We start from the raw sequence: 27,960 nt of genomic DNA on the forward strand, positions 1-27,960 counted from the left end.
ATTTTCCCACCAGTGGTGTTTCCAAATGGACTTCTTGTGGATAAAAATCAGTGCATGATGACATGGTGCACACAAAATGTACGTTTTCATGTACCGAATAAAAATCTTCAATCTGCTTCCATCACATTTTTAACTCTACCGATAGTCAAAATAACTGTTGCATTGAAAAGCAAATGTGCCTACTCTGGTCTTGGCATGTGCACTCCAGCTAACAGCTTGCAGAAACAGTGCGGGTAGGCCTATAGCCTACATGATGAGATTATTATGGAAAAAAGAGCAAGATAATTTTTATTTGTCTAATGGCAGCCAAGTGTTGATGATCATGTCAACAGAATAAGACCCTCAATATTTATTGGAAAGGAGCATCAAGCTCATCACCTTGCACTTTCACCACCCTGTGAAGTTCTTCAGAACTTATTTCATCTGTAGCCTAATAAACTGTATGCTTTCCCAATGAGTAGTAGTTGGAGGACCACACAACATGTCATTGTGTTACTCCAAGTTTAATTCGAAATGATGGTTATCATATAAATATTTGCCATTTCCACCGAAATTTCTCACATAATTCATTTTACCAACACAAAAATATCACACCTTGTCTAGCGTATTTTGTTTTGTCAACAAGTTTACTGACAAATGTTCTGTTTCCATCAGGCCTGTGATTACATGTTTTTATCTGAGATGTAGGGGAAACCAGGGATGGTTGTATCACCGGATAGTTGTAACACTCTCAATATCTCTAAACAGGAACAAGCTAGAATCATATGACTCACTGTGCAAATGGTCAGTTTAGTCCTCAACCCTCATGTGAAGAAGCAAGACCCTGGGATAGACAGCAGATTTTATTGACAAAAATCTGATCACGTGGAATTCATTAGTTTTTTCCATTAGGGACACCACAAACATTTACTTGTTGTTGTTGATTGTTGTTTAGTCGAGAAAGACCAGTTAAAATTATTAACGTAATGTAAAAATAATAACCGATCTATGATTTGTATTATTATTTTATTGTTTCAGCTGCACAAAATGTTCAACATGGCAATGTTGTGAAAGATTTCTACATTTTTCGTTGCATTTCATGATTTCTGCATTTTTTTCAAACTGTTACATTTCACACCAATCCCTGTTACAACTGACCCGGGAGGTGGGATATGTTAACATTTCACTCCTTGTGTTTGAGACAGTCACAACTTGTCTGTTTGATTTAGAGAGATGATACCTATACTCATTTGTAGCAGACAGATGAAAGCTGTTCCTATCACATTTTGAATGTAGTAGCTCAAACAATCTCTGAGAAATTGACAAACTTGCTAAAAGTGTTTCAACCATTCCCGGTCTCCCCTACTTTACTTGTATAAAGGTTGGATGGAAACCTGGTTACTGTATCCAGCTGTCTTTTATTGACATAAGATAGTTAAATGGAAACACAACCTAGCAGGCAGTTGTTGCATCTATTTTCTATGCAAACTTTCTAAATGTAAAAAAAAAATGGAAACATAGCTACTGACTTTTCAATTCAACACTAGTCAGGTTTCCATTGACCCAGGTTTATTTAACAATTCGCAAAATAAAAAATCTTTGATGTGTAATGGAAACGGCCAGTGGAGCCCCACCTGTTTTGAGCCACACCTGTTTTGCATGTTATTTTGGCTAAGCATCTGACCCTTTTTTTCAATTTTCACCTAAAATGACATACCCAAATCTAACTGCCTGTAGCTCAGGACCTGAAGCAAGGATATGCATATTCTTGAAACCAGTTGAAAGGAAACACTTTGAAGTTTGTGGAAATGTTAAATTATATATAACACATTAGATCTGGTAAAAGATACAGCAGGGGTTCAAACTGTAGAACCCAGTTCCTACATTTTGAATATAAAAATGTATTTTATTAAAGAAAACTATGCTTCATTTTATCTCTGGGACTCTCAGGATAACAAATAGGAGCAAGATTACTGCATTTAAGCACAGTATTTACCTTCAGAGATAAAAGTAAGAAAAGAGCTACTGTGATAAAAGATTTTGTTGTTGTTGTGCACTCTCCTCAAACAATAGCATGGTATTTTTTCACTGTAATAGCTACTGTAAATTGGACACGTCAGTTAGATTAACAAGAATTTAAGCTTTCTGGCCATATAAGACATGTCTATGTCCTGGAAAGTTGGCTGTGACTTACAACATCGTTCTAGTTACATTAGCGCACGTTAGCAACAACCATCCTGGTATAGGGACACCGATCCCGTAGAGGTTAATACGTGTTACATAACAGTAAGCAAACAATATTTTAAAAAAATTTAAAAGATAATTGAGTTAATAAAGTCGCATACAAACATGGTCTCTTTTTGCTTTCTTGAGTAAGGCCGCTACAAAATGCAGGTGTTTCAGCCTAGCTCAGTGCTTTCTGTGGTGGTGGGGCAGCTAACAAAAAATATGGAGCGTAGGGGTTGGTAATGTTCTCTAGTTGTGCCGTGATTGGCTCAGTGTTCCTTCACTCATGGGGACACTACGTCACCACAAAATCTATGGGTAGACCTCGAAAATTCAAGCCCCTTGGGTGCTGTCATAGACTTAAATTAGAAGTGCCCATCCAAGAAGGCTCAAGGTCATTGGCCACAGATTGTATAACATCAAATCACTTTGTATCTACCTTAGCTTTGATTGGACTGATCATGTCAACATCATACTTTCAAAATCTTAGCTAGCAAGCGAGACAAGCAGTCATCATCATGCATCAAGTCAGCAATCTACAGGTAAATCCTTTTCAAGCTTTATCATATGAAGAGAAATGATAGATAAAACATATTGGTGCTCATCAGCCATTGGACATAAACATTACACAACAAGTTGGAAATTGCAAATTCAACAATGAGTGCTAAGGTGCCACTGTTGACCCGGGGAGACCCATGGGAACGGCATACAATTGGCCCAGCATTGTCCGGGTTAGGGGAGGGTTTGGCTGGCCGGGATGTCCTTGTCTCATCGGTCGACTTTGTTTGTCAGTTCAACTGTGTTTTCTCCGACACATTGCTACGACTTGCTTCCGGGTAGTTTGTCAATAAGCAGTGCGACTTGCCTCTCGACCTTCGCCGAGTCCGTAGGGGAATTGCAGCGATCACGAAAAAGAGGGTAACGCCATGGGCCAGAAAAGTTTGAATACATTGGCCATGCTCTAAATCCAGCATGACTTCTACCACGTTCAAAACAACTGGAATCTCAGATCTGGGAAATCTCAGACTTCAGTGAGTTCAAGACAACTGGGAACTAGGATAAAACTAGCTCCACCTGGGAAAATATGCAAAATAGTTTTGAACGGTCATCCAACTCTGAATTCCAAGTTGGGATTTCTGGCCTCTTTCTAGAGCCCACAAGAAGGACCGCCGCGCCACATTCCTGTTCATTTGAGCACAGACCAACAAGGTGAGTCCAAAAATTTATTATATGCTGCTGCATAATTTATGTAATTTGCCAGGGAGATATGTATACTGTAGCTAAGAAAGTAATACTAAGTGTATGTTGTGTAGTAAGCTGTTAGTAGGCCATGTGCCTCACCCTAATAATTTGCTCCCTTTTCACCTCATAACTTAGCCTACAATTCTGACGTGGTGGTGCATATTCAGCCTTTAGCCTGTTTTAGAGAAATGTTGTCATTGAATATTGTAATATTGTCTGCTTATATGCCCTCTTTTTATATCCTACAGTTCTGACTTAGTGTAGAGGGTGAATACTGTAAGAATGACCCATGTTCTGAAATCTGTCGCCGTACATTTAACAAGTGTTGAACAAATAGTTATAGTGACTACGTCCATCCTAGCTAGCTCATTAATGTCTTGATCGAAATTACGGATTGCCTCTTATCCGCTCGTAGTCCCCTTATGCCATAGTTTGTACATCTCAATTGTCAGTAGAAACCACATTTGTTTAAGCAAGTCAGCCATATCAGCTATGTTATTAAAAGGCAGTAAATGAGGCTGAATTAACTGTTTCGCTGCCAGACAAGGCTCCGCTGATAGCCAGGTGTAGCAGTAGTAAGATGTTAGGACTGCTGTTGGGACAGCTTTATGTAGGCCCTAACAGTTTGTCGGCACCGTTTTTCACCGTTATAGTGTAATTAATGTATTGTTTAGTGTTATGTAGTGGCTTTGCTGTCAATTGAGTTTGCCCCACCAAGATTTACATGCTAAAATAACCACTGGAAACAGCATATATATATTGGAGACATTTTTGAAAAATGGCCATAAGTTCAACAGGGGTGGGTTTTAATTTTTTCTAACTTTCTTTATTGTGACAAATGATCGTGGAAACTGTGTTTTTCGAACAAATTATGATTGCTGAATCATTTTGAAGGTGTGGTGCATATGATGTCACCACATAGATCTAACTATAAAGCTCCACTCCATATTCAATTCTAAATGTGTACTGCTTGCAAAATCAATTTTTCAACTATAAAAAAATATGTTTCTTTGCAGGATAAGGATTGTCCTGACTTTCAAGAATGCTTGAATTGTTTCGCCTTGCTTTTCTGGATGGCTGGCAAGTTTCACAGGCTAATTACAAAGAGGGAAAAAAGTATTTGATCCCCTGCTGATTTTGTACGTTTGCCCACTGACAAAGAAATGATCAGTCTATAATTTTAATGGTAGGTTTATTTGAACAGTGAGAGAAAAACGCACGTCAAAAATGTTATAAATTGATTTGCATTTTTAATGAGGGAAATAAGTATTTGACCCCCTCTCAATCCAGAAAGATTTCTGGCTCCTAGGTGTCTTTTATACAGGGAACGAGCTGAGATTTTGTCTCTCAATGTTCAAATAAACCTACCATTAAAATTATAGACTGATCATTTCTTTGTCAGTGGGCAAACGTACAAAATCAGCAGGGGATCAAATACTTTTTTCCCTCACTGTATTTCAGATCAATATGAGTGCAAGTTTCACCACGGACCGTGGCAATATGTTGGCACAAGGGAATTATTAGAATATGGCTAATTATTACATTCTATCCATGCTGGCTTTCTCGTGCTACCTGTGACATTAGACAGATCGGTGGGAGGGCTTACAGACTGTCTGAAATGTATTAATGTGCAATTTGCCTAAAAAGGGTAATTGAAACACTTCCACCACTAAATTGTTATTTTACATTGTAGTTTTTTACTCACATTAATTTTACCAACACAAAAAGACATTGTTTTGTCGACATTTGGGAAGTTTACCTACACATGTTCTGTTTTCATCATTTTTTTTATCTGACATGTACTTTTCTCGCATAAAAAGGTTGGATAGAAACTTGGTTACTGTAGTTTTTTGTTGTTGTTGGTGTGACGTCATTACGTCCAGCTGTTTTTTTGGACAAGATAGTTAGTTAAATGATAACACACCCTTGAGGCAGCTGCTGCTTCTATTTTCTATGCTACCTTTCTAAATGTTGAAAAGAAATCACTGGACAAGCTACTGAAACATAGCTACTGAAAGCTGTAGAGGACAATTCAGCCATATGTTGAGACTGAAATCTGGCAGGCATGTTTGTAGCAGTATTTGCACAAATGAGCTACTGAACAATGTGCAATAAGATGAAACTCATGAGTGAATTATTGACTAGGATTGGGGGAGAAAGTAATGAAGTTAAATTAATAGGGAAAAACTGTAAATAAGTGAATCAAGCAATCAATTAATGGAAGATGTTTGTGTACTGTAATGTTCTTTGCTTGAATGCACTGATTATAAGTCACTCTGGATATGAAGTGTCTGCTAAAATTACTGATGTAAAAAGGGTGGTCTGTGCAGACCCTCATTCCAAAACAATCCAGACAAACATATAATTTATATGTTGCTTACCTCAGCTACACATGGAATAAACAGATAAAGTGTGTCTAGATATTTTTAGGCAAAGAACTGTATACACAATCTCTATTTTTGAGTCTAGCGTACAAGGCATATCGTACATCCCCATTGTATTCATACACTAAAAAGCATGTACACATGATGGGCATGATATTCCGCTTGTGATCAGATTGGAAATAAAATCAAATACATTTGGGGGGCATAAATTGTGACAGTAAGTGGGGGGGCACAAATTGTGCAGTAAGTGACAAGATACTGGTTTCCCCTTTTGTCTGTGGTGACTATTGACCGTAGACAAAAAGTAAATAGAATGCACATGCATTTTCCAATAAGATGTCAGACTTTATGGAGAAAAAAGTTAGTTTATACATAAACATGATAACATATAATTGTTATTAAAATACACATGTGTGATTGTTATGTCTTTAAAGGTCTAACAAGTTCACTTTGAATTGTTCAACTTGAATTGTTCAACTAGCATGTAGACTGACATAAATCGTGAGGTAATATACAGTAAGTGACGTCGAAGATACTGATTTCCCTTTTGTCTGTGGTGACTAATGACCATAGACAAAAAGTAAATAGAATGTGCATGCATTATCCAATAAGATCTCAGACTTTATGGATAAAAAAAAAGTTTACACGTAAACATGATAACATATAATTGTATATTAAAATACACACGTGCGTTATAGTTATGTCTGTAAAGCTCCAAAAAGATCACTTTGAATTGTTCATCTCTGATCTAGCATTACATTTCTATGTCTATTCTTTGTGTGAGTCGTCGCCATTTTGTTCCAGGCTCCAGTGCTGCGCAGCAAGGAACCCGGCGGACGTGTTGTTCTCTTGTAGTGGGACAAACATTTTAACCTTTTTTTGTAATACTGGTAACTAACTCGCTTTATTAAATCATTGTTTTGTCTTGATGTCATTGCATTACTATTTAAGGGTAGATCGTTACTTGGAAGCGAGGTGTAAAAACGTCCGAGTTAGCTAGCTAATGTTAGCAACAACGAGTTAGCTCGAGCCTCGTCGCTAACAACCAGGCCACAGAGTTTGGCTAGGCCAAGAAGTATAATGTTAGTTGCTAGCATCGAGGCCTTGTAACCAGATTCTATACATAGCTGGTAACTAGCTAACGTTAGTTAAATACAATTACCACCCAGTTAATTTTGCCAATGACATAACGGTGACTGAGTTTAACGTTAGCTAGCTAAGGACGGTTAGACATTTCATTTGCAATAACGTACCTAAAATGGCAATTGACTGTTTCTATTGTTTAGCTAACTGTTACTGTAACTAGTTAACGTTAGCCAGGTAACTTGGCTTTGGAGTTTATTCAGCCTTTATTTGATCAGGGAGTCTTATGTTAGGGAACCCTGAATGTGAATAACAATTTACATAATACACACGTCAATATAAATACAAGCAGAAAGATTTATTTCTAGGTACCTTAACTAACGTTAGTTATTTTGTATTTTTATGTGGGGCAAGATAGTTACAAACGCGTATCGTAATTTGGAACGTTATTTTTCTAAATCATGCATATTGTGACGTAAACATGAGTAACGTTAGTTATCTAAATGTTGCAATGCATTTTGTGTTTTCAGTAACTACCACGTATGAGGATGAAAATCGCATTCGCCCAGTAATTCTGGTAATTCGTCTTGCCAATATATTTAGTGTCTTATAATTTTACGTTTAAAGAACGTGTTATTTAGCTGTGTAACTACCTAATTACATTATTCGAAATGTCTGTCCTTGATTGTACGATAACAGTGCGGTATGTTACTCATCGAAATTGCAAACCTACATCGAGGCCCTCCAAGTTAACAAGATGTGGGGGCCTCTGGACAGATGTGTCAAATGTTAAACAACATACAGTTTAACATTTTATTATTCCAAATTAAATGCATAAAATTGAAGCAATGGGTTGATATCCAAACATATCAAGTAGTATGAGCTGATTGAGCTCCCAATAATGGATTACACAATTACCCAGTTGTGTTGTCTGTTATAGTAAAATTCAGTTTGACCCATGCTCTACAATGTTTCCCAACTCTTTTCCTCTAGTATCTCCAACAGTACATATTTCTGTTGTGGCCCTGGACAAACACACCTGATATTACTTGTCAACTAATCATCCAGCCATTGCTAAGTTGGAACAGATGTTTTTGTCAGGGGCTACAACAAAAATGTGTGCTGTTGTGGATACTCCAGGACCGGAGTTGGGAAACAATGCTTAATCATACGCTATTGTGGATGGTGTTGGCATCCTTGTCATGTTCTACATTTTCTCTCTTGGTGTTAACTACACTTTGGTGAGAAACTGCAGTTCAGATACTGTGTTTGTGTGCAAGTCTCTCTCTGTCCTGTACTCTAACCAATTTCTATTCAGTTCTCCAGGGGAGTGTTTTTGTTTTATTTAAATCTAGGTTAAGAAGCAGCTTCTTGTCCGTTCCTGAAGATCTTTGGATGGGGGATAGAGTTCATTATAAAGAAAGTAGATTCCCAGAAGATTTTATGTGAAATTCCCACCACTTTTTTTCCACTCCAAACTTTTTGCCTGAAGGAATCCCTAGAAGCCCCACCCTTACTTATATTTTTCTACAGCATCCTTTATGCCATCAAGTTTAAGAAGAAGTCGAAGATTTTTCTTCCCCCCCTCTTTTCACCCCATTTTTGTCCTTTCAAAACCTCTCCTTTTTTTCTCTGGCTGTCTTTTTGGATTCGCTTCTATCTCACATTATTCTCCCCCATTAACAAAAAATAATCAACAAAAAAAAGGACGTTCTTGCACCATCCATCTGTAATGCTTAGCAGTCTGGCTGGAAGGAGTCATAAGGGAGGTCATAGGACGACGAGTGTCTCTGGACCTTCCCTTTTTCCTCTTATCTCACGGATCAAGTGTTCCTTCAGGACCTTTGTTGCCACGGAGACACCCTATCAGAAGTGTGTGAGGAAGGGAGGAATCTTCTTAGCCACTACAGGTGAGTTTAGCCCCACAACCCTTTCAAGCAGAGATTAGTTTCTCTGCAACTTCTACTCTGGGTCATATTCCTGTCATGGACATTTGAGTAAATGAGTGATACAAAATATATTGAAAGCAGGTGCTTCTACACAGGTGTGGTTCGTGAATGAATTAAGCAATTGGCATCCCATCATGTTTAGGGCTGGTTGTCTTGTTATTTTGGCTACCGTGGCTAGAAGAAAAGAGCTGTGACTTTGAAAGGGGGTCTCAAAGGAGCGTAGAGTTTAAAGGGTGTGTTTGTGTCAGTCACCAGATCTCACCCCAATCTTTAACTTAAAAAAAAAATGTAACCTTTATTTAACCAGGTAGGCCAGTTGAGAACAAGTTCTCATTTACAACTGCGACCTGGTCAAGATAAAGCAAAGCAGTGCAACAAAAACAACACCCCAGAGTTAACATGAGATAAACAAACGTACAGTCAATAACACAATGGGGGGGGAAAACACAATAGAAAAAAAATCTATATACAGTGTGTGCAAATGTATTAAGATTAGGGAGGTAAGGCAATAAATAAGCCGTAGTGGTGAAATAATTACAATTTAGCATTAGCACTGGAGTGATAGATGTGCAGATGATGATGTGCAAGTAGAGATACTGGGGTGCAAAAATAAATAACAATTTGGGGAATGATGTGGTTGGGTGGGCTATTTACAGATGGGCTGTGTACAGGTGTAGTGATCGGTAAGCTGCTCTGACAGCTGATGCTTAAAGTTAGTGAGGGAGATATGTCTCCAGCTTCAGTGATTTTTTTTTTGTTGCAATTCGTTCCAGTCATTGGCTGCAGAGAACTGTAAGGAAACCCGGAGTGGAAGTGTTTTAGGGAGCATTTGACAGTGATGGAGAGGGGTGGTTATTTGACCGCGGACCCATTACGGACGCAGGCAATGAGGCAGTGATCGCTGAGCTCCTGGTTGAAGACAGCAGAGGTGTATTTAGAGGGCAGGTTGGTCAGGATGATATCTATGAGGGTGCCCGTGTTTACGGTTTTGGGGTTTTACCTGGTAGGTTCCTTGATAATTTGTGTGAGATTGAAGGCATCTAGCTTAGATTGTAGGACGGCCGGGATGTTAACCTCTGTTGGGGAGGTGGGACGCTCTCTGTTCACCATAGACGCCTCAAACAACTTTCTAAAGACTGTTAACCTCTATGGGCTAGGTGGGACGCTAGCGTGCCACCCGTGGTGCACTCCATCAACAGCAGGTGCATTTCAAGAGCGGCAAATTTGAATCCAAATAAATGTCAAAATTCAAATTTTTCAAACATACAACTATTTTACACCCTTTGAAAGATAAACATCTCCTTAATCTAACCACGTTTTACGATTTCAAAAAGGTTTTACGGCGAAAGCATAAATTTAGAGTATGTTAGGACAGTACATTTACAAGAGTTGTGTGTAATGTTTTGTCAATTCAAAGACAGGGTCACCAAAACCATAAAACCAGCTAAAATGATGCACTAACCTTTTACAATCTCCATCAGATGACACTCCTAGGACATTATGTTAGACAATGCATGCATTTTTAGTTCTATCAAGTTCATATTTATATCCAAAAACAGCGTTTTACTATGGCATTGATGTTGAGGAAATCGTTTCCCTCCAATAACCGGCAGTCAAGTCAGCGTCACAAATTAAATAATTAAAATTAGAAAACATTGGTAAAATATTATATTGTCATTTAAAGAATTATAGATTTACATCTCTTGAACGCAATCAACTTGCCAGATTTAAAAATAACCTTACTGGGAAATCACACTTTGCAATAATCTGAGCACTGCGCCCAGAAAAATACGCGTTGCGATACAGACTAGACGTCATGTTGGGGAGATCTAAAATCGAAAATACTATGTAAATAATCCATTACCTTTGATTCTCTTCATCAGATGTCACTTCCAGGTATCACAGGTCCATAACGAATGTAGTTTTGTTCAAAAAAGCTCATCATTTATGTCCAAAAATCTCCGTCTTGTTAGCACATGATCTAAGCCAGCCGGACTTCTCGTCATGAACGAGGGGAAAAAATATATTTACGTTCGTTCAAACATGTCAAACGTTGTATAGCATAAATCATTAGGGCCTTTTTTAACCAGAACATGAATAATATTCAAGGTGGACGAATGCATACTCTTTTATAACGTATTGGAACGAGGGTACCCAACATGAACTCGCGCGCCAGGTGTCTAATGGGACATCATCGTTCCATGGCTCTTGTTCGGTCAGATCTCCCTCCAGAAGACTCAAAACACTTTGTAAAGGCTGGTGACATCTAGTGGAAGCAATAGGAAGTGCCAAAATATTCCTCAGCCCCTGTGTTTTTCAATGGGATAGGTTTAAAGGTAATACAACACATCAGGTTTCCACTTCCTGTCAGAAAATGTCTCAGGGTTTTGCCTGCCAAATGAGTTCTGTTATACTCACAGACACCATTCAAACAGTTTTAGAAACTTTAGAGTGTTTTCTATCCATATATAATAAGTATATGCATATTCTAGTTACTGGGTAGGATTAGTAACCAGATTAAATCGGGTACATTTTTTTATCCAGACGTGCAAATGCTGCCCCCTAGCCCTAACAGGTTAACATCTAGTGGAAGTCTTAGGAAGTGCAAAATGAACCCTGTCACTCTGTTAGATAGTCAATGACTTGAAAAGACTACAAGAACCAGATTTCCCACTTCCTGGTTGGATATTTCTCAGGTTTTTGCCTGCCATATGAGTTCTGTTATACTCACAGACATCATTCAAACAGTTTTAGAAACTTCAGAGTGTCTTCTATCCAAATCTACTAATAATATGCATATTCTAGTTCCTGGGCCCGAGTAGTAGGCCGTTTAATTTGGGTACGTTTTTCATCCGGCCGTGAAAATACTGCCCCCTACCCAAGAGAGGTTAAGCATATCCCAGTTTAGGTCACCTGACAGTACGAACTCTGAAGATAAATGAGGGGCAATCAATTCGCGTATGGAGTAGGGCACAACTGGGGGCTGAGGGGGGTCTATAAGCAAGCGGCAACAGTGAGACTTATTTCTGGAAAGGTGGATTTTGAGAAGTAGAAGCTCGAACTGTTTGGGCACAGACCTGGATAGTGTGACAGAATTCTGCAGGCTATTTCTGCAGTTGATTGCGACCCTGCCCCCTTTGGCAGTTCTATCTTGGTGGAAAATGTTGTAGTTGGGGATGTAGATTTCAGAATTTGATGGCCTTCCTAAGCCAGGATTCAGACACGACTAGGACATCAGGGTTCGCGGAGTGTGCTAAAGTGGTGAATTAAACAAACTTAGGGAGGAGGCTTCTGATGTTAACATGCATGAAACCAAGGCTTTTACGGTTACGGAAGTCAACAAATGATAGTCCCTGGGGGAATAGGTGTGGTACTGGGGTCTGCAGGGCCTGAGTTAACCTCTACATCACCAGAGGAGGAGTAGGATAAGGGTACAGCTAAAGGCTGTAAGAAATCGTCTAGTGCGTTGGGAACGGAGAGTAAAAGGAGCAGATTTCTGGGTTTAAGTGAACGCACAATGGATTATGGTCATTGTAGTTAATTACCATGTTTTCTGAGCTAAACTATGTACAATGTTGGCCTACTGGAAACTACAACTCCCTTCTACATCACATAGTTCAGGCTTCATCTGATTTATCTTGACAAGATCTGCACATTGAGCTCACAGGAAGAAAAATACGTAACGAAGTGGAATTCAAATAATTGAACCGACGTCAGTCAATTCGTGCTTAAAATGTATATATATATTTTTTTGGGGTTAATCGCTCAGCACTAACCACCATCAACAAAACACCAAATGATGGAATTTCTTGTGGAAGAGTGGTGTTTTATCCCTCCAGTAGAGTTCCAAGTCACATTGAAGCTGTTCCGGCGGCTCGTCGTGGCCCAGCACCCTATTAATTAAGACACACTTATGTTGGTGTTTCCTTAATTTAGTCAGTTACCTGTATGTCACCATAGTCCTCAAAGAAATTCAAATTCAACTCTGTGGAGTTCTGTTGCCACCACAGTGAAGCAATCAAATCCACTAATGGCAGAGAAATGACCATTGCTTCTGTTTCACTGTTGCCAGCCCAGGGAGAGTCCTGTTGGCCCTGAAGAGAACATCCCTGACCCGGACGTGAATCCAGTCAACCATCCTGAACATGACTAACCATGGAGATGACTGCTATTTCTTTTACTACTCCAACTGTGCTAAGGTAGGGGTCATAACAAAGAGAAACTAGCACTGTAGCATTTTCTGTGTTGTGTTTTGGTGGTGTAAATGCAGCTCTCAGATGTAAGTATTAACATGGTTGTGTTTTTGTCTCCTGGTGCAGGGTGACAGTTGCCCCTTCAGACACTGTGAAGCCGCAATGGGCAGTGAGGTTGTTTGCAGCCTGTGGCAGGAGAGCCGCTGTTTCCGACAGGTCTGCAAGTTCCGCCACATGGAGATCAAGGTAAGGATAGTGCTCTCTTTTTCAGTAGACCATCTTTGCTCATTATTGCCTCAATTTTGTCACAAACCAAAAAAGTATTTCAGAAATGTCCCCTTAAGGCTTTGCATACTCAAGGCTGTGTGTGTCTCGAGTTGCCATTACGGAGGTGTAGAGAAATACGCTCTCTTAACCTGGGTCAGGGGTTGTGTGCCTCTGGACTTGTCGGGGGGGGACATTTTAAATATTTTTTTGGTCTCCTTGCAGTAATACCATATTCTCTAGTTTTTCACCTGGCCATTTTGAGGCAATCCGTCATAGCTTTTGAGGGATGAATTTCACTGTTTTTTAAAGTGAGCTTTCATAAAGACTCATATGTTGCAAGACATTGTGCTACATTTTCTGACCTGCCCTCTCTATACCTCTTCCCCTCTTATAGAAAAACAGGAAGGAGATTGCTTGTTACTGGGAGAACCAGCCTGCTGGCTGCCAGAAGCCGCACTGTGCCTTCCACCACGAGAAACCACGCTTAATAGACGGCCAATACGTACCGCCCAACAAAAGTGAGTAGTCGCTCTGAAGAGGCCGACCCTGACCAAACCACCATTAGCTTAGAGATCTTTATCTCCTTAGCATCGCATGGCTCTTAAACACATTATTGACATGATTTTCACTTGACATGGTAGTGTATCAGCAGATAAATGATGATTGAGATGAATAACATATTTGGACTCACTTATGAATCTATTCTTCACCAGAACCAGAGTTTATCCATAGTTTCTGAGCTTGATTGTCTTGTCACTCAGGTTCGGCCCTGAAAGAAGAGGAGGAGCCTCATGAGGATTCTTTGCCTCCTGTCCCCATCCCCAGCCCAGCCAATCCCCAGCTCCGTGGGGTCATTAAGGCAGAGACTCAGGAGAACGTTCCCAGCCCCACTCACCCGCCTGTGGTTATTAACCCGGCAGATGACGAAGATGAGGATGAAGATGGTGAGAAACGTCATAAAGTTTATTTAAAGTGCAATTTACAAAGGTCACAACACACTTTTCATCACTAGAAAGGAAGAGCAAACAATGTAGAAATAAACAATAAAAACAATATAAAATTTGAACCGCATGTAGTCCGTAGGGCAAGAAGGAGCTCGGCAATGGAAAGATACACAGTGGAAAGATAGACAGCGCAGAAACAGAAAGGAGCTCTTAAAGGGGCAGTAGTGCAGAGACAGTGGAGCAGACCTTTAAGGTGATTAAAGTGCTAGGTGAAAATGATATTCAATGGTGGAAATGGTATTGATATTTTTTGGGTACAGTATAATAGTTTTTCCCAGAACAATTTGAGAAATACCATTTGACAAAGGGGGTTTGTGTGTGTGTGTGTGTGCGCGTGCGCAGATCAGTTGTCAGAGGGGGAGGACAGCAGGTCTGGCTCAGACGGATCCAGAGTGGTCTCTCCCAGGAAGATGGCCGTGGGCTCCACCTCAGGTAAGAGGACAAAGAAACAGAACACATAGAATAGATAAACATCTTAATCTGTTTAACACAGATTTCGTTTGAAATGCTACAAGGGTAGGCTCAAACTTCAGTTGATGGCTTCGCTTTTCAGTGCCTCATTGACAAAACAGTGTTGTAATTGAAAGACCTTTGATTGGAACAATCCCTTTAAAGACATCCTCCAGCTATTTTTACTGTTGAAAAGCGATATCCCAAGTATAAATTCATTAAAGTACACATACTAAGGTGTAATACATTTGAGGAAAGTAGTATTTTTTGTAAACTTCAAAGGGTAGGGCATTCAAGGAGTTGGTCTGATGGGAATCCGGTATGTCATTGGCCTCCCCCTTAAGGGCTCCCGAGTGGCGCAGCGGTCTAAGGCACTGCATCTCAGTGCTAGAGGCATCACTACAGATCCTGGTTTGATTCCAGGATGTATCACAACCGGCCGTGATTGGGAGTCTCAAAGGGAGGTGCACAATTGGCCCGGCGTCGTTAGGGTTTGGCCGGGATAGGCAGTCATTGTGACATACAGTGCCTTCAAAGTATTCATACCCCTTGACTTATTCCACATTTTGTTACAGCCTGAATTCAAAATCGATGAAATCGATTTTTTTTCTCACCCACCGACACACAATACGCCATAATGACAAAGTGAAACCATATTTTTATAAATGTTTGCAAATGTATTGAAAATAAAATACATATCTCATTTACATAAGTATTCACACCCCTGAGTCAATACTTTGTAGAAGCACCTCTTGGGCAGCGATAAGACTTTAGTTTTACTGGGCAAGTCTCTAAGAGATTTCCACACCTGGATTGTGCAACATTTGCCCATTTTATTATTTTCAAAATTCTTCAAGCTCAGTCAAATTGATTATTGCTAGATAACAAGTTTCAGGTCTTGCCATAGATTTTCAGGTAGATTTAAGACAACTAACTTGGCCAGTCAGGAACATTCACTGTCTTGGTGAGCAACTACAGTGTAGATTTGGGTTTTAAGTTATTGTCCTGGTGAAAGGTGAATTCATCTCCCGGTGTAAAGCAGACTGGACCAGGTTTTCCTCTAGGATTATGCCTGTGCTTAGCTCCATTCCATTTATTTTTTATCCTGAAAAACTCCACAGTCCTTAACGATTACAAGCATACCCATAACAAGATGCCGCCAACACTATGCTTGAAAATATGGAGAGTGGTACTCAGTAATGTATTGGATTTGCCCCAAACATAACATGGTGTATTCAGGACAACAAGTGAATTGCTTTACCACTTTTTTTGCAGTATTATGTTAGTACCTTGTAAAAAGGATGCATGTTTTGGATCCTTTTTTTGTTGTCTATACTGGCTTCCTTTTCACTCTGTCAATTAGGTTAGAATTGTGGAGTAACTTCAATGTTGTTGATCCATCCTCAGTTTTCCCCTATCACAATAAACAAACTGTTTTAGTCACCATTGGCCTCATGGTGAAATCCCTGAGCGGTTTCCTTCCTCTCCAACAACTGTTTGCAAGGCATTGGAAAACCTCCCTGGTGTTTGGTTGAATCTGTTTGAAATTCACTGCTCGACTGAGGGACCTTACAGATAATTCTATATGTGGGGTACAGAGATGAGGTAGCCATTCAAAAGAAGTTGCACTCACTGTCAATAATAGGGTTTAACGTGGTTTTAGAATGACCACCTCATCTCTGTATTGGTCTTACAAATTAATTTCCAGGCAGACTACTTAGTTTTATTTTCTCCCGTGTTTCACTCTCTGGTTGCCAGGCGAGCTCGCTCATTCCACCCACTCAGGCAGGTACAGAACTGATTGATTTGGTACCGCCAAACGTCACACCGATAGCTAAAATGCTGGGCAAATGTAGATTCAAGTCTGCCTTTTGTGCCTATGGAACATTTCTGGGATATTTTATTTCAGCTCATAAAACACGGGACCAACACTTTACATGTTGAGTTTTATATATTTTTTCAGTCAGCCCTGAAGAGCCACATGAACACACTTGTTTCGCACAAGGTGCTTGAGGTGCTTAAATTACTTGAATTTGGCGTCCTGAAATTCAAGTACTGGAATACCTTAAATCACATTTTCTCAAGTTACTTTAATTAAAATGAGAGAACAGAAAATTATGTTTATGAAAAATATTGGTCTTGCAAAATAATTTCCAGGCAGACTGCAGATGTTTTTTTTTTACCCTTACGTGTTTTGCGCTCTGGTTGCCAGGCGAACACGCTCATTCCACCAACAATGCCACTCAGCCAGCCAGGTGCAGAACTGATTAAGTGCCGCCAAATGTCACATCGATAGCTAAAATTCCGGGCAAATGTAGATTCAGTCGTAGAGTGAATATACAACTGGTAAATAGTCGCTTATATTTAAGTCCGATTTCAATGTAGTTCAAGGGCTCTGGCTATTAGCTAGGTAGCTAGCTTGCTAGAAGGATGAAGTTAGAAGCTAACGTTGAATGGAGCCTGACCTCGGCAGCAGCATTTGACTGAAATTAAGCTAGCTATAATCAAAACCAGTAGACATGTCCCAATTCTCTTCTCATCACTACTCAAATCACAAAATCACTAGTACTAACACTCATGTATTAAATAAGTAGTGAAACAATGTATTATTGAGTAGAACTTGCAAGGTAGTGATGAATACGAAGTTCGTTTTTTCATGAGGTTGTAGCTATATACTGCCATCTGGTGGCAACTAGAAACAATTGCATAATATGAACTATTACAAAGTTCTCATTTACAACTGCGACCTGGCCAAATTGATGGTCTTTGAAAATAAATATTAGTAATTTAAAAAGTACTTAACCTCTATGGGCTAGGTGGGACGCTAGCGTGCCACCCGTGGTGCACTCCATCAACAGCAGGTGCATTTCAAGAGCGGCAAATTTGAATCCAAATAAATGTCAAAATTCAAATTTTTCAAACATACAACTATTTTACACCCTTTGAAAGATAAACATCTCCTTAATCTAACCACGTTTTACGATTTCAAAAAGGTTTTACGGCGAAAGCATAAATTGAGTATGTTAGGACAGTACATTTACAAGAGTTGTGTGTAATGTTTTGTCAATTCAAAGACAGGGTCACCAAAACCATAAAACCAGCTAAAATGATGCACTAACCTTTTACAATCTCCATCAGATGACACTCCTAGGACATTATGTTAGACACAGACTTGCGATACAGACTTGACGTCATGTTGGGGAGATCTAAAATCGAAAATACTATGTAAATAATCCATTACCTTTGATTCTCTTCATCAGATGTCACTTCCAGGTATCACAGGTCCATAACGAATGTAGTTTTGTTCAAAAAAGCTCATCATTTATGTCCAAAAATCTCCGTCTTGTTAGCACATGATCTAAGCCAGCCGGACTTCTCGTCATGAACGAGGGGAAAAAATATATTTACGTTCGTTCAAACATGTCAAACGTTGTATAGCATAAATCATTAGGGCCTTTTTTAACCAGAACATGAATAATATTCAAGGTGGACGAATGCATACTCTTTTATAACGTATTGGAACGAGGGTACCCAACATGAACTCGCGCGCCAGGTGTCTAATGGGCCATCATCGTTCCATGGCTCTTGTTCGGTCAGATCTCCCTCCAGAAGACTCAAAACACTTTGTAAAGGCTGGTGACATCTAGTGGAAGCAATAGGAAGTGCCAAAATATTCCTAAACCCCTGTGTTTTTCAATGGGATAGGTTTAAAGGTAATACAACACATCAGGTATCCACTTCCTGTCAGAAAATGTCTCAGGGTTTTGCCTGCCAAATGAGTTCTGTTATACTCACAGACACCATTCAAACAGTTTTAGAAAATGTAGGGTGTTTTCTATCCATATGTAATAAGTATATGCATATTCTAGTTACTGGGTAGGAGTGGTAACCAGATTAAATCGGGTATGTTTTTTTATCCAGCCGTGTCAATACTGCCCCCTAGCCCTAACAGGTTAAGTCCTTGAATTTGACTTGCCACTGTCTGTACAAACTCTGAATGAATCTATTTTAAATTCAGGATGTAAGACAACAAAATGTGGGAAAAGTCAAGAGGTGTGAATACTTTCTGAAGGCACTGTACCTTGACCACCTATTGAGGAGTTCAATGAGGAAAAGGAGACTGGAGTGACCCCATTTTCTTTGAGCGGCCCCTATGACTCTGTGATTGGCTAACAGTGTTTTTTTGGCACAGATGATTCGCTGGACTTTGGTGTCAGAACCTTGGAGGAGATCAGACTGAGAAAAGCGCTGAAAGCCAGTATGAGGAGAGCTGGTGAGTTCATCCTTCCTCTTACCTCCCAAATACATTTACTATTGCCTTTTGTGTTATTATGCTGTAAATGATGTGTGAGTTTATCAACTGTACTTTGTCAGGTTATCCAGTTCCTGGCCAGGGCTCAGATCAGCGGAACAATGGTGCCAGCGGAGAGAAGGAGAACATGAGATCCTTCATCCGTCCATCTCTCTTTACAGCCAAGGATGGTAAGAATCATTGAACACTGAGCCTTGTGTATAGATTAACACAAGATCCCAGATTGAATATTGTTGAAGTGAATCGCACGAGTACATATGAACACACACTTGCTACATGTCATTTGTAACATATGCTTGCTGCCCCCTCAGACACTGTGGTCTTTGGTGAAGAGACCGTGAGACGCAATGTTGCGGACAGGCTTGGGAAGAGAATAGTCAAAGGTAAATGTTTTCTATTATCTTGTTTATCTATAAAATGTAAGGAAGTCACTGCCAGTCAATGGTAGCCTTGAGGTTAGTGTCGGGCCAGTAACCAAAATGTTGCTGGTTCGAATACCGGAGCCGACAAGGTAAAAAAATCTGTCGCTGTGCCCCTGAGCAAGGCACTTAACCTCAATTGATCCTGGCTGTGACCCCAGTTGGGATATGCAAAAAACACATTTCCATTACATATTTGTCAAGTCTAAGTGGAAAAATATAGGCACCCCCAAATAATAATAATAATAATAATTGTTAGAGGTAAATGTACAGTGTTAAATGAACTACAAAATTACTCGTTATTGGTGGTACCATTGGTCACCAACACTAAGCTTCCATGACCTCTGACCTTTTAGAAGTTCCTGCCGGGGGTGACCTGCCAATGAAACGCTGTCTGGCCGAGCGCCTCGGGAGGAAAATGGACGAGGGTGAAACGGACCTGCCTCAGAAAGGTATGCGAAGGGAAATGATAACCAAATATCCCCAATGGATTGATTTACCTCGGACTATCAGGAATACTAGTTCTTAATTTAGAAAATGTAATTGAAATGGCATGTTAGCCTTTGTTCTTTATGTTTGCTGCAGAAAACATTTAGACATTTTTGGCAATGGAAAACCAAAATGAGCGTTTATTGGACAGGTATTAATGGTCCCTCCCGGTTTGTCTTCTGTGCCTGATGAAAATGACCCTGGTTGTACTAATTGAGTTACATTAAGATGGAACTGGGTTGAACCAGGCTATGGCTCGTCACATGACCAAGCGAAACCAGTGAGGGAGGCACACTGCCTGCTTGACTGGAATGGTAATCTGTGACATTCTGTCAACAATGCAGCGTCGTGTATTGTTCAGAAACAACTCTTTCCTATAAAATGTTAGAATTTTCCAACTATACTGAAAAAATATATAAACGCAACAATTTCTAAGATTTTACTGAGTTACAGTTCATGGAAGGATATCAGTCAATTGAAATAAATAAATTAGGCCTAATTTATTGATTTCACATGACTGCAATGGAAGCCGCCATGGGTGGGCCTGGGAGGGCACAAAGACAGAAATACTCAACATTTTAGAGAAATAAGATTTTTGTGCATATGGAACATTTCTGGGATCTTTTATTTCAGCTTATGAAACATGGGACCAACACTTTACATGTTGCGTTTATTTTTGTTCAGTGTAGTTTTCATTTGGAAGGCAGATAGTGTTTTAAAGTTGAAGTCTGAACAGGTCAGACTAAACCTACCTAACACAGTGATCAGGCTGGTTCCACTGGGCTAGCTTATGCCCTGGACCAGAGTATGTGAGCGGAGCTGGAGCAGAGCGTGCCCAATTTGACTGGAGCGTTCCAGTAGTGCTCACTTACGAGCTTAGGGCATGCTCGCCCCAGTATGCATTTGTAGGCTACTTGTGTGCTGCAGTTTGCTTAATATTTCATAAAGGAAGTGATTAAACATACAGGTACAAAATCAAGGTGACTTACAAAGACGAGGAGGACCAAAAGCAAGAGAGGGAGTGTGGTGATGTAGTGTCCACAACTAAAGAATCATTGTGCAATCTGAAAAGACCTAAATCCCAAAAGCTGACAAGGTACAAATCTGTCGTTCTTCCCCTGAACAAGGCAGTTAACCCACTGTTCCTAGGCCATCATTGAAAATAAGAATTTGTTCTTAACTGACTTGCCTAGTTAAATAAAGGTTTTTAAAAAAGCATGATAGTGCACATGCTAACAGAAAGGAACGAGGTGTTTTGCTAGCTGTGTCATTGTAGAAAAGTATTTATAAATAAAAAATCTGTTCTCTTTAAGTTGCATTCATTTTCGTTCTATTATCTATACAAAAGGCTATTCTGGATTTTGGTCCATTAGGCCTGATATATCACCTCTTTTCAAGGAGCTTTCTGTTGATAGGGTTAATTTGCCTAAAAACCTTTAGGCCTACTGATAGAACATTTTAAAAACTCTGCATCCCTGCCCACCCTGGCCAGAAGGGTTTTTAGCATCCCCAGTGGCTCTGCAAGTGCGGAGATGGTATTCTCTACTGCTGGCCTGCTCTCCCATAAGCCGGAAAAAACAGACTGGCTAAACGTGTTTCTAAAAGTGAATTCAAAGCCACTGTAGACTGAGCCTAAAGGTATTTTTTGTTTATTTAATTCTAAGTAAATCACAGCCTATGCAATTTATTCACTATAATGATTTAATACAAGAAAATATTGTATTAGCCATAGCTGCATCGAATATATTTTTGTGCCCTAAACATGGGTTGCACCTCGGAGGCTGACTGTTTAGTATAAATTACACTAATTTAAAGTGGCATAGAAATATGATAACATTGCTAGAGTGGACAAATAGTTAGTAGGAAACAACTTTGCCATATGTCAAATTTACTTGAGAAATGGCAATGTTGCCATTACTATTACTAACAGTTTGTCAAAAAATTGTTAGCCATGCTTGATGTTAGCTAGCTGAAATACTGTGGTCCCCTGAATCTTAGCTGGCTGAATTTATAGTGCATCTAAAGTCAATCTGGCAACATCACAAACATGACAAAGGTTTTGCTACTAGCTTTTCGTCAGCATGCTAGGCTTGATAATGTTATAGCAGCCCATTGGATTCCATTAAAATGTGACGTCTAGCATTGAGGTGAGTAGCTACCAGAACTGTTGTTGAATCCAATGGGCTGTTATAGCATTATCTAGCCTAGCATGCTGACAAAAACTAGCAGTCTTTCAAGCTTCTTGATTTGTCAGTTCAGGTAATGGGATAATTAGGAGTACGCTGCCATCTCCCATACCTGAATTGAGGTACGTTTTCCAAGTCATGTCTCACGCCAGCTCCACACTGTTCTGGTCGTGGCATAGCTACGTTCCGACTTGAGAGAATGTAATGAACGTCTAGTCTGTTTCTGGCTAGGTGGCTAGCTAGGTAACGTCAGCTATGCTAGCGATGATAATGATTGTTAAAATATACATAACCAGCAGTATGGTCTAGCTAACATTATACTCACCATCATTGGGGACCAACAAGCTTCAACCACTTATTCCGCATGGTATGGTACTAGGGTCCTTCAGCAGGGCATGCAAACTGGAGAGCCATAGTCAATCTGTATAGGGCTATTCATTCTCAAACGGCAGTGATCCTTTTAACGTGCTAGGGGCAATGAAACAACAGAGTCCCATTCAATGAAGGGAAGCGAAGGTAGGTGAAGGGGCGATTTGTATGTGGAGCTTGGCAAAGGGAGGCATGAATTATTGACACAATTGTAATTCAAACCCAACCTTAACTTTGTTTTAGGCAAGACTGACAAATCATCCCATTTACACTTTGTAGTCAATTTTGAGACAAGATTAAATGTTTGACTCATCGATGCCATTTTCAAAGGGATTAGTTGTTTTTTTAGGGGCAGTGGCTCTTTAACCTAGGTCACTTTTAGAACGGGGCACCTGGGGTGTATTCATTATGGCAAATCTGTTGCAAAGTGTTTCTTAAATGGAAGTAAACTAAATAGGGAGGGACCTACCTGAACTTGTTTTACTGTTTGGACTAATGATTACACCCCTTGCTCACACCTGGGAGGCAGCCTGCTTCCAAATCAAATGCAATCAACACTAACCAGGTTCACATGGGGCATGCCCAAGGCATTAATTGAATCCCATCATTGGTTCAAGTCCCTGATTAGTGGTTAAGCAGAATCAGGTGTCTGTTCTGGAACAAAGGAATCCACGTTAGATTCCCTCTAGGACCATCTACCACAGGAGATGCATAATTGTTCTATTGTTTGATACTAAGTAAAAGCATTGTTTAAAGTAATTGTCATTGATAATTTGGATTCATTTCATGTTTGTTTTTTCAACCCTTAGCTCTGAAACCTGTCAGGGATAGATTGGGATTACCTGTTGAACCCACTACTGCCTCTGAATCAGGTAAAATCATTAACTCGCCTCCTCTCACAATTAACATATGTCCTGCAAAAAGAGCTTTGGGTGACTCATACAATCTTAATTAGAAACGGTACAATTTTTTTTGTATATGTTGAATGAAATGTATTATTGTTTGTATTTTAATCTCTAACCTCTCCCTCAGCTGAGAGCAACAGTGAGAATACAGCACCTGAAATAATCCGCATCAAAACCCTGGAGGAAATCAGGCAGGAGAAGTTGGCCAAGTCCCAAGGACAAGCTCCGGGGGACCACCCTCTCCCTTCAACCCCTGATACCACCAGTACCAGCAAGGCCCCAAAGAGAGGCACCACTGGCAAACCTGCAGCCAGCCTCCACGTGAAGACCTTCTCGGAGATCCTCCACGCCAAGAGAAAGCTGGAGGAGGACCAGCAGCAAGGCCCCAGCCTCAGAAAGGCCAAGCAGGAGGCTATGGATGCATCTCCAGGGAACGCCCAGGGACCCACTGAGCCAGCCATGCCCAGCCGGGGCGCACCTCCTGGAGGTGGAGTTAAGGTAAAGACCCTGGAGGAGATCCGCAGGGAGAAGGCAGCCAAGATGCAGGCCCGGGGACAGGAGGCGTCCAACGGAAAAAGCCCAGGCTCAGCCTCTGGAGAGGGAGGCACCAAGAAGCCCCTGGGACTGCGCATCAACAAAGCAGCTTCTTCTGGTAAGGAGTTTGTTATTGATTTGATATAAACCTTTTAGAATTGCTCATAGTAATTTACATTGTAAGGTGGCTTGGCCCAAGTAGCTGCAGTGTTTTGTATAATTCCAAGACATTCTTTTGTTGTCCTGACAGCTGCCAGCACTACCACCCAGAAGACATCTGAGGTGACCGAGAAGACGGAGTCTTCTGTTGCTACTGAGGTAAGAATTGTATCCTTCTGTATGAATACTGTGCATCCAAATATGTAGTTATACTCTGAATCAGCTCTGTTAGTCACTGAATGTCACTATTCCTCTGGTCCTTAGGCGAGCCCTGCTAACGGTAGGAGCAATGCTGTGTCTGGTGACAGTGTGAAGGTGAAGACCTTTGAGGAGATCATGCGTGAGAAGAGGCTCCGCAGGCAACAGCTGCAGGAAGAGCAGGCCTCGTCCACCAGCCAACCAGAGGGCTCTGCCGAGGCAGACTCTTTCCCAAAACAGGCCACAGGCCCCGCCCTCCAGCGGGAGAAGAGGGTGCGTGTGAGCCCCCCTGCCGCCTCCTCTCCCCCCTCAATCACCCTGGAGGCACCTGCCCAGGCACCCAAAGCCCCCCTTCGCCAGCGCATCACCCTCAAACCCAAGGCTGCCTCTCCTTTGCACTGCGCCACCTCCCCCCAGCAGGGGTCTCCACTGAGGCAGGCAGAGGCAGACTCCCCCTCACTCAGCCCCAGGAGTTCCAGTGCTGCCCCAAGCAAGAGGAAGAGAGGCTCCCCAGGAGGTTCCAGTCCCCCAAAGCAGGCTGCCGCAGCAGCAGCCGCCTCCCCTGGGCCCTCTGTGAAAGGTTCTCCGGTTGAGAAGGCTCTGGATGGAGCCCAGAAGTCGTCCCCTGGGCAAGCTACTGAAGCTAAAGGTATATGCCTCCAGAGAGAAATCCTCTCACAAACTCTCTACACTTCTCTAGAAAGCCTATGCAAAGATCAACTCCAAAGTATGTCTGACATCCTGTGTGCTGTTGTTGCAGTGAGGCCCAAGCTGAACGTGAGGCCTTCTGTGATGAAGCTGGCTGCCCAGCTGAAACCAGGCCAGAAGAGAACATCGGCTAGATCTGCTGTCGCTGCAGTCAAACCCCTCAATAGCACCTATGCAGTGCAGGAGGAGCCACTGCAGGAGCTGCCCTGCAAACGGAGAGAGGTATGTCTCAAAGCTCGCTCTCTCAGGCTGGTCACTAGAAACACACAGCAATTTTGGATGTTTGAAAAGGTCCTGAGAACGTCAATATATGCAGTTGTCGGCGCTCACAACAAAATACATATATATTTATACACACACACTGGGCTCAAACTCACAACGTTCAGAACCAGGGTGCTCTGCTCAGACCACTGCACCTCAACAATTCAAAATTGTCCAGCAAGCAGGGAGAGTACTTGATTAGTTTAGTTTTATTCTTTCCCCAAACCATAGCCCTAACCTTAACCACTCTGAATAAATACCTAAACTCCTTTGCTTCTGTTTTAAGCCTGTAACCATACATAATTAACCCTGTAACCACGTTGAATTAATTGGTCAAAAATAGCCGATGGTCCAATTTCGTCAAATTCCGAAGTGAAACAGAGTAAGTTGCTCTCTCAGCATAGTAGGGGTTCCTTTTGTGATTTTATGGAGATGTACTTCGTACAACCACTTAACTTTGTGTTCTCTCCAGGTGTCCTCTACTTCCTCCAGTGTGAAGGTGCAGATGAGCCCTGTGGTCTCCAGGAGACCCCCCACCATCCCGGGCCCTGGCCTCAGCTCCAGCCCCCTGAGAGAGGAGTTCCAGGCGGTCCCTATCAACCAACACAGCCCAGCCATCACCACAGCAGCCCCAGAGACTTGCATAGTCCCACAGAGGTAACTTTGGCAAACTGCTCTGCGGTTACAACTCACCCGTATACTGTCATATGGTTAAACCTAGCATTAAGCCAAACATCAATGGCTAAATGAACTTTGACTCTGTTCCCCTCTCCTCTCCAGCTCTGTGGTGAATACACCCATCCAGCCCAAGCCCCGGCGGCCCAGCATTGCGATGTCTCGCTCGTCTGCAACAGCCCCTTCCGCTAGCTCCTCAACCTCCGCCATGGACGAATTTGACGAGTTGATGAACGAGTTCACAGATGACCGTCTGGACGATGACTTGGAGCTGGATCCAGGCAAGGGAGAGGATGACTACCTGCTGGAGCTGTCTGAGATGATTGACAGCTAGACTGGCCTACCTGATACCCCGTACATGACCCTTGACCAACGCCTATGTTAATGTCACCTGATACCCTGTTCACGACCCCCTGACTGACCGTTGACCTACAGTAACTCCTACATTCATCAACACCAATATCATTTCAAATGATCACCAGAACTAAACACCAGTTGAACGTCAACCTACTACCAGCGCAACTGGCTGGGTATCACCTATCACTGCCATAGAGGGTTGATTTGACAGATGTCTTCATTGATTTGGGGAGGATATATGTATTTGTTACTGATTCCCAACCACCACTGTCTATCAGCCCATGTCATCGGTGTAGACTAAGGTTTCTACAATATGTCAGAGGGGACTGGTGGGCTTATTTTATTTTTCTTCAATTAAAACACATTGTGTTTTAGATGGTATTGTTTTTACGCTTTACTTTTTAATTCATGGTTACCTTTTTTTTTGTCCTGGAAAAACAATCTTTCATGTATTTTAATTTCTGCACCTTTATTATTATTTGATTACAGTGCAAGTGAAATACTCATGTAATGATTTTAGCTTTGTTCATTTTCCTTTTATGCTCTTTGTCCCGAAAGAGAACATGAAAAAGCAACCATTTGGTTGGAGAATTACATTTAAAAAAAATCTAACATCCTCAGGTAATTCCCCATCTTGCATTGTAAGGACAAAAGCATGTTTTTCCTGTCGCCTATGGATGTTAAATCATTGTTGCAGAAAGAGTGAATTTGTGTACTGTGTATGCCTAGACTGCTTTAAATGGAGTAACAGTAACTACACATTCTACTGCACTTAAAATAGTTAACCTGCTTTTCTTCCTGTATCTGTCATGTCCCACATCTACTGACTCAAACTCATGTACAAAGTTTTTGTTCTCTTAGTTTTGGACTGATCACGGTAAATGTGGAACTGTTGGAACGGACTAAGTTGGATTTGAGGTTAATTGAATAAGCATGGAACGATGGTTTGAAGTATGAAATGAAGGTGTGTGTACCCTTTTTGGCTGTGAAAGTTAGCGTCTGTAAGACAAACAGAAAAGCTAACTCACTGAAATAAGTCAATTTTTTTTAAATACACCCACCATGTTCCTCTGTTTCTGCTCCCAGTGTATTTTTGGTCCAAAAAGTGTTCGGACCACATTTTAACCTATCCAATTTATCTGACTATGACCCACTCAAAACAGTTGAATATGAAACATTACTCCTTTCACGTTTCAACATCCAGCCTGTTTGCTATTGAACTTTTGTTACAAATTGTTTTTTTGCTCTTAAAATGTGAAAAAGCAGCTTCTCAGGGAGTACTTATTTGCTGTCTGAGTTTGAACCTATTTGTACTGTTCATACACAATGTTACAATTCAACAGACAATTTCCATTTTCTCTGCTATCATGTCACATTTCGTTGTCTGAGTACCTCCTGTTCCATGTTGACTGTGATCAGATTATATATGCTGATCAGTTTTACTATCTGGAGCAAGGAGCCTGTTGTGTATCTACCTGCTTGGGCCTGTCCTGATATTCATGATCTAAATCTCTAAAGGGTGTTGAAACTAAATAAAAATGCTTTTATGAAAATTTGCTTTCATCAGGCTCTTTATTCCAGATGTCCCACAAAGAGAAGACCTTCAAAGAT

The 27,960-nt window shown here is 41.0% G+C and overlaps 1 protein-coding gene across 5 annotated transcripts; it reads left to right on the plus strand.

Moving 5' to 3' along the window:
• Positions 1–6,614: 6,614 nt before the first annotated feature.
• Positions 6,615–27,902, plus strand: LOC106565092 (zinc finger CCCH domain-containing protein 11A). 5 transcript variants are annotated; one of them, XM_014131775.3, is made up of 19 exons: positions 6,615–6,721; positions 7,445–7,491; positions 8,270–8,824; positions 12,936–13,062; positions 13,183–13,302; positions 13,718–13,841; positions 14,085–14,267; positions 14,670–14,759; positions 18,970–19,050; positions 19,152–19,259; positions 19,401–19,472; positions 19,865–19,960; positions 23,362–23,424; positions 23,585–24,109; positions 24,242–24,309; positions 24,415–24,997; positions 25,109–25,278; positions 25,790–25,974; positions 26,098–27,902. In XM_014131775.3, the coding sequence occupies exons 4-19, from the start codon at positions 13,009–13,011 to the stop codon at positions 26,324–26,326; spliced, it is 2,751 nt and encodes a 916-aa protein (XP_013987250.1). In that variant the 5' UTR covers positions 6,615–6,721; positions 7,445–7,491; positions 8,270–8,824; positions 12,936–13,008; the 3' UTR covers positions 26,327–27,902. The 5 variants fall into 5 exon arrangements, with proteins under 5 accessions (XP_013987250.1, XP_013987251.1, XP_013987249.1 ...); XM_014131776.3 differs by having other exon boundaries at positions 8,754–8,824; XM_014131774.3 differs by having other exon boundaries at positions 7,445–8,824.
• Positions 27,903–27,960: the final 58 nt, after the last annotated feature.

The sequence above is a fragment of the Salmo salar genome, chromosome 12 (genome assembly GCF_965601325.2).
Source record: "Salmo salar chromosome 12, fSalSal1, whole genome shotgun sequence".
Classification (NCBI taxonomy): Eukaryota; Metazoa; Chordata; class Actinopteri; order Salmoniformes; family Salmonidae; genus Salmo; species Salmo salar.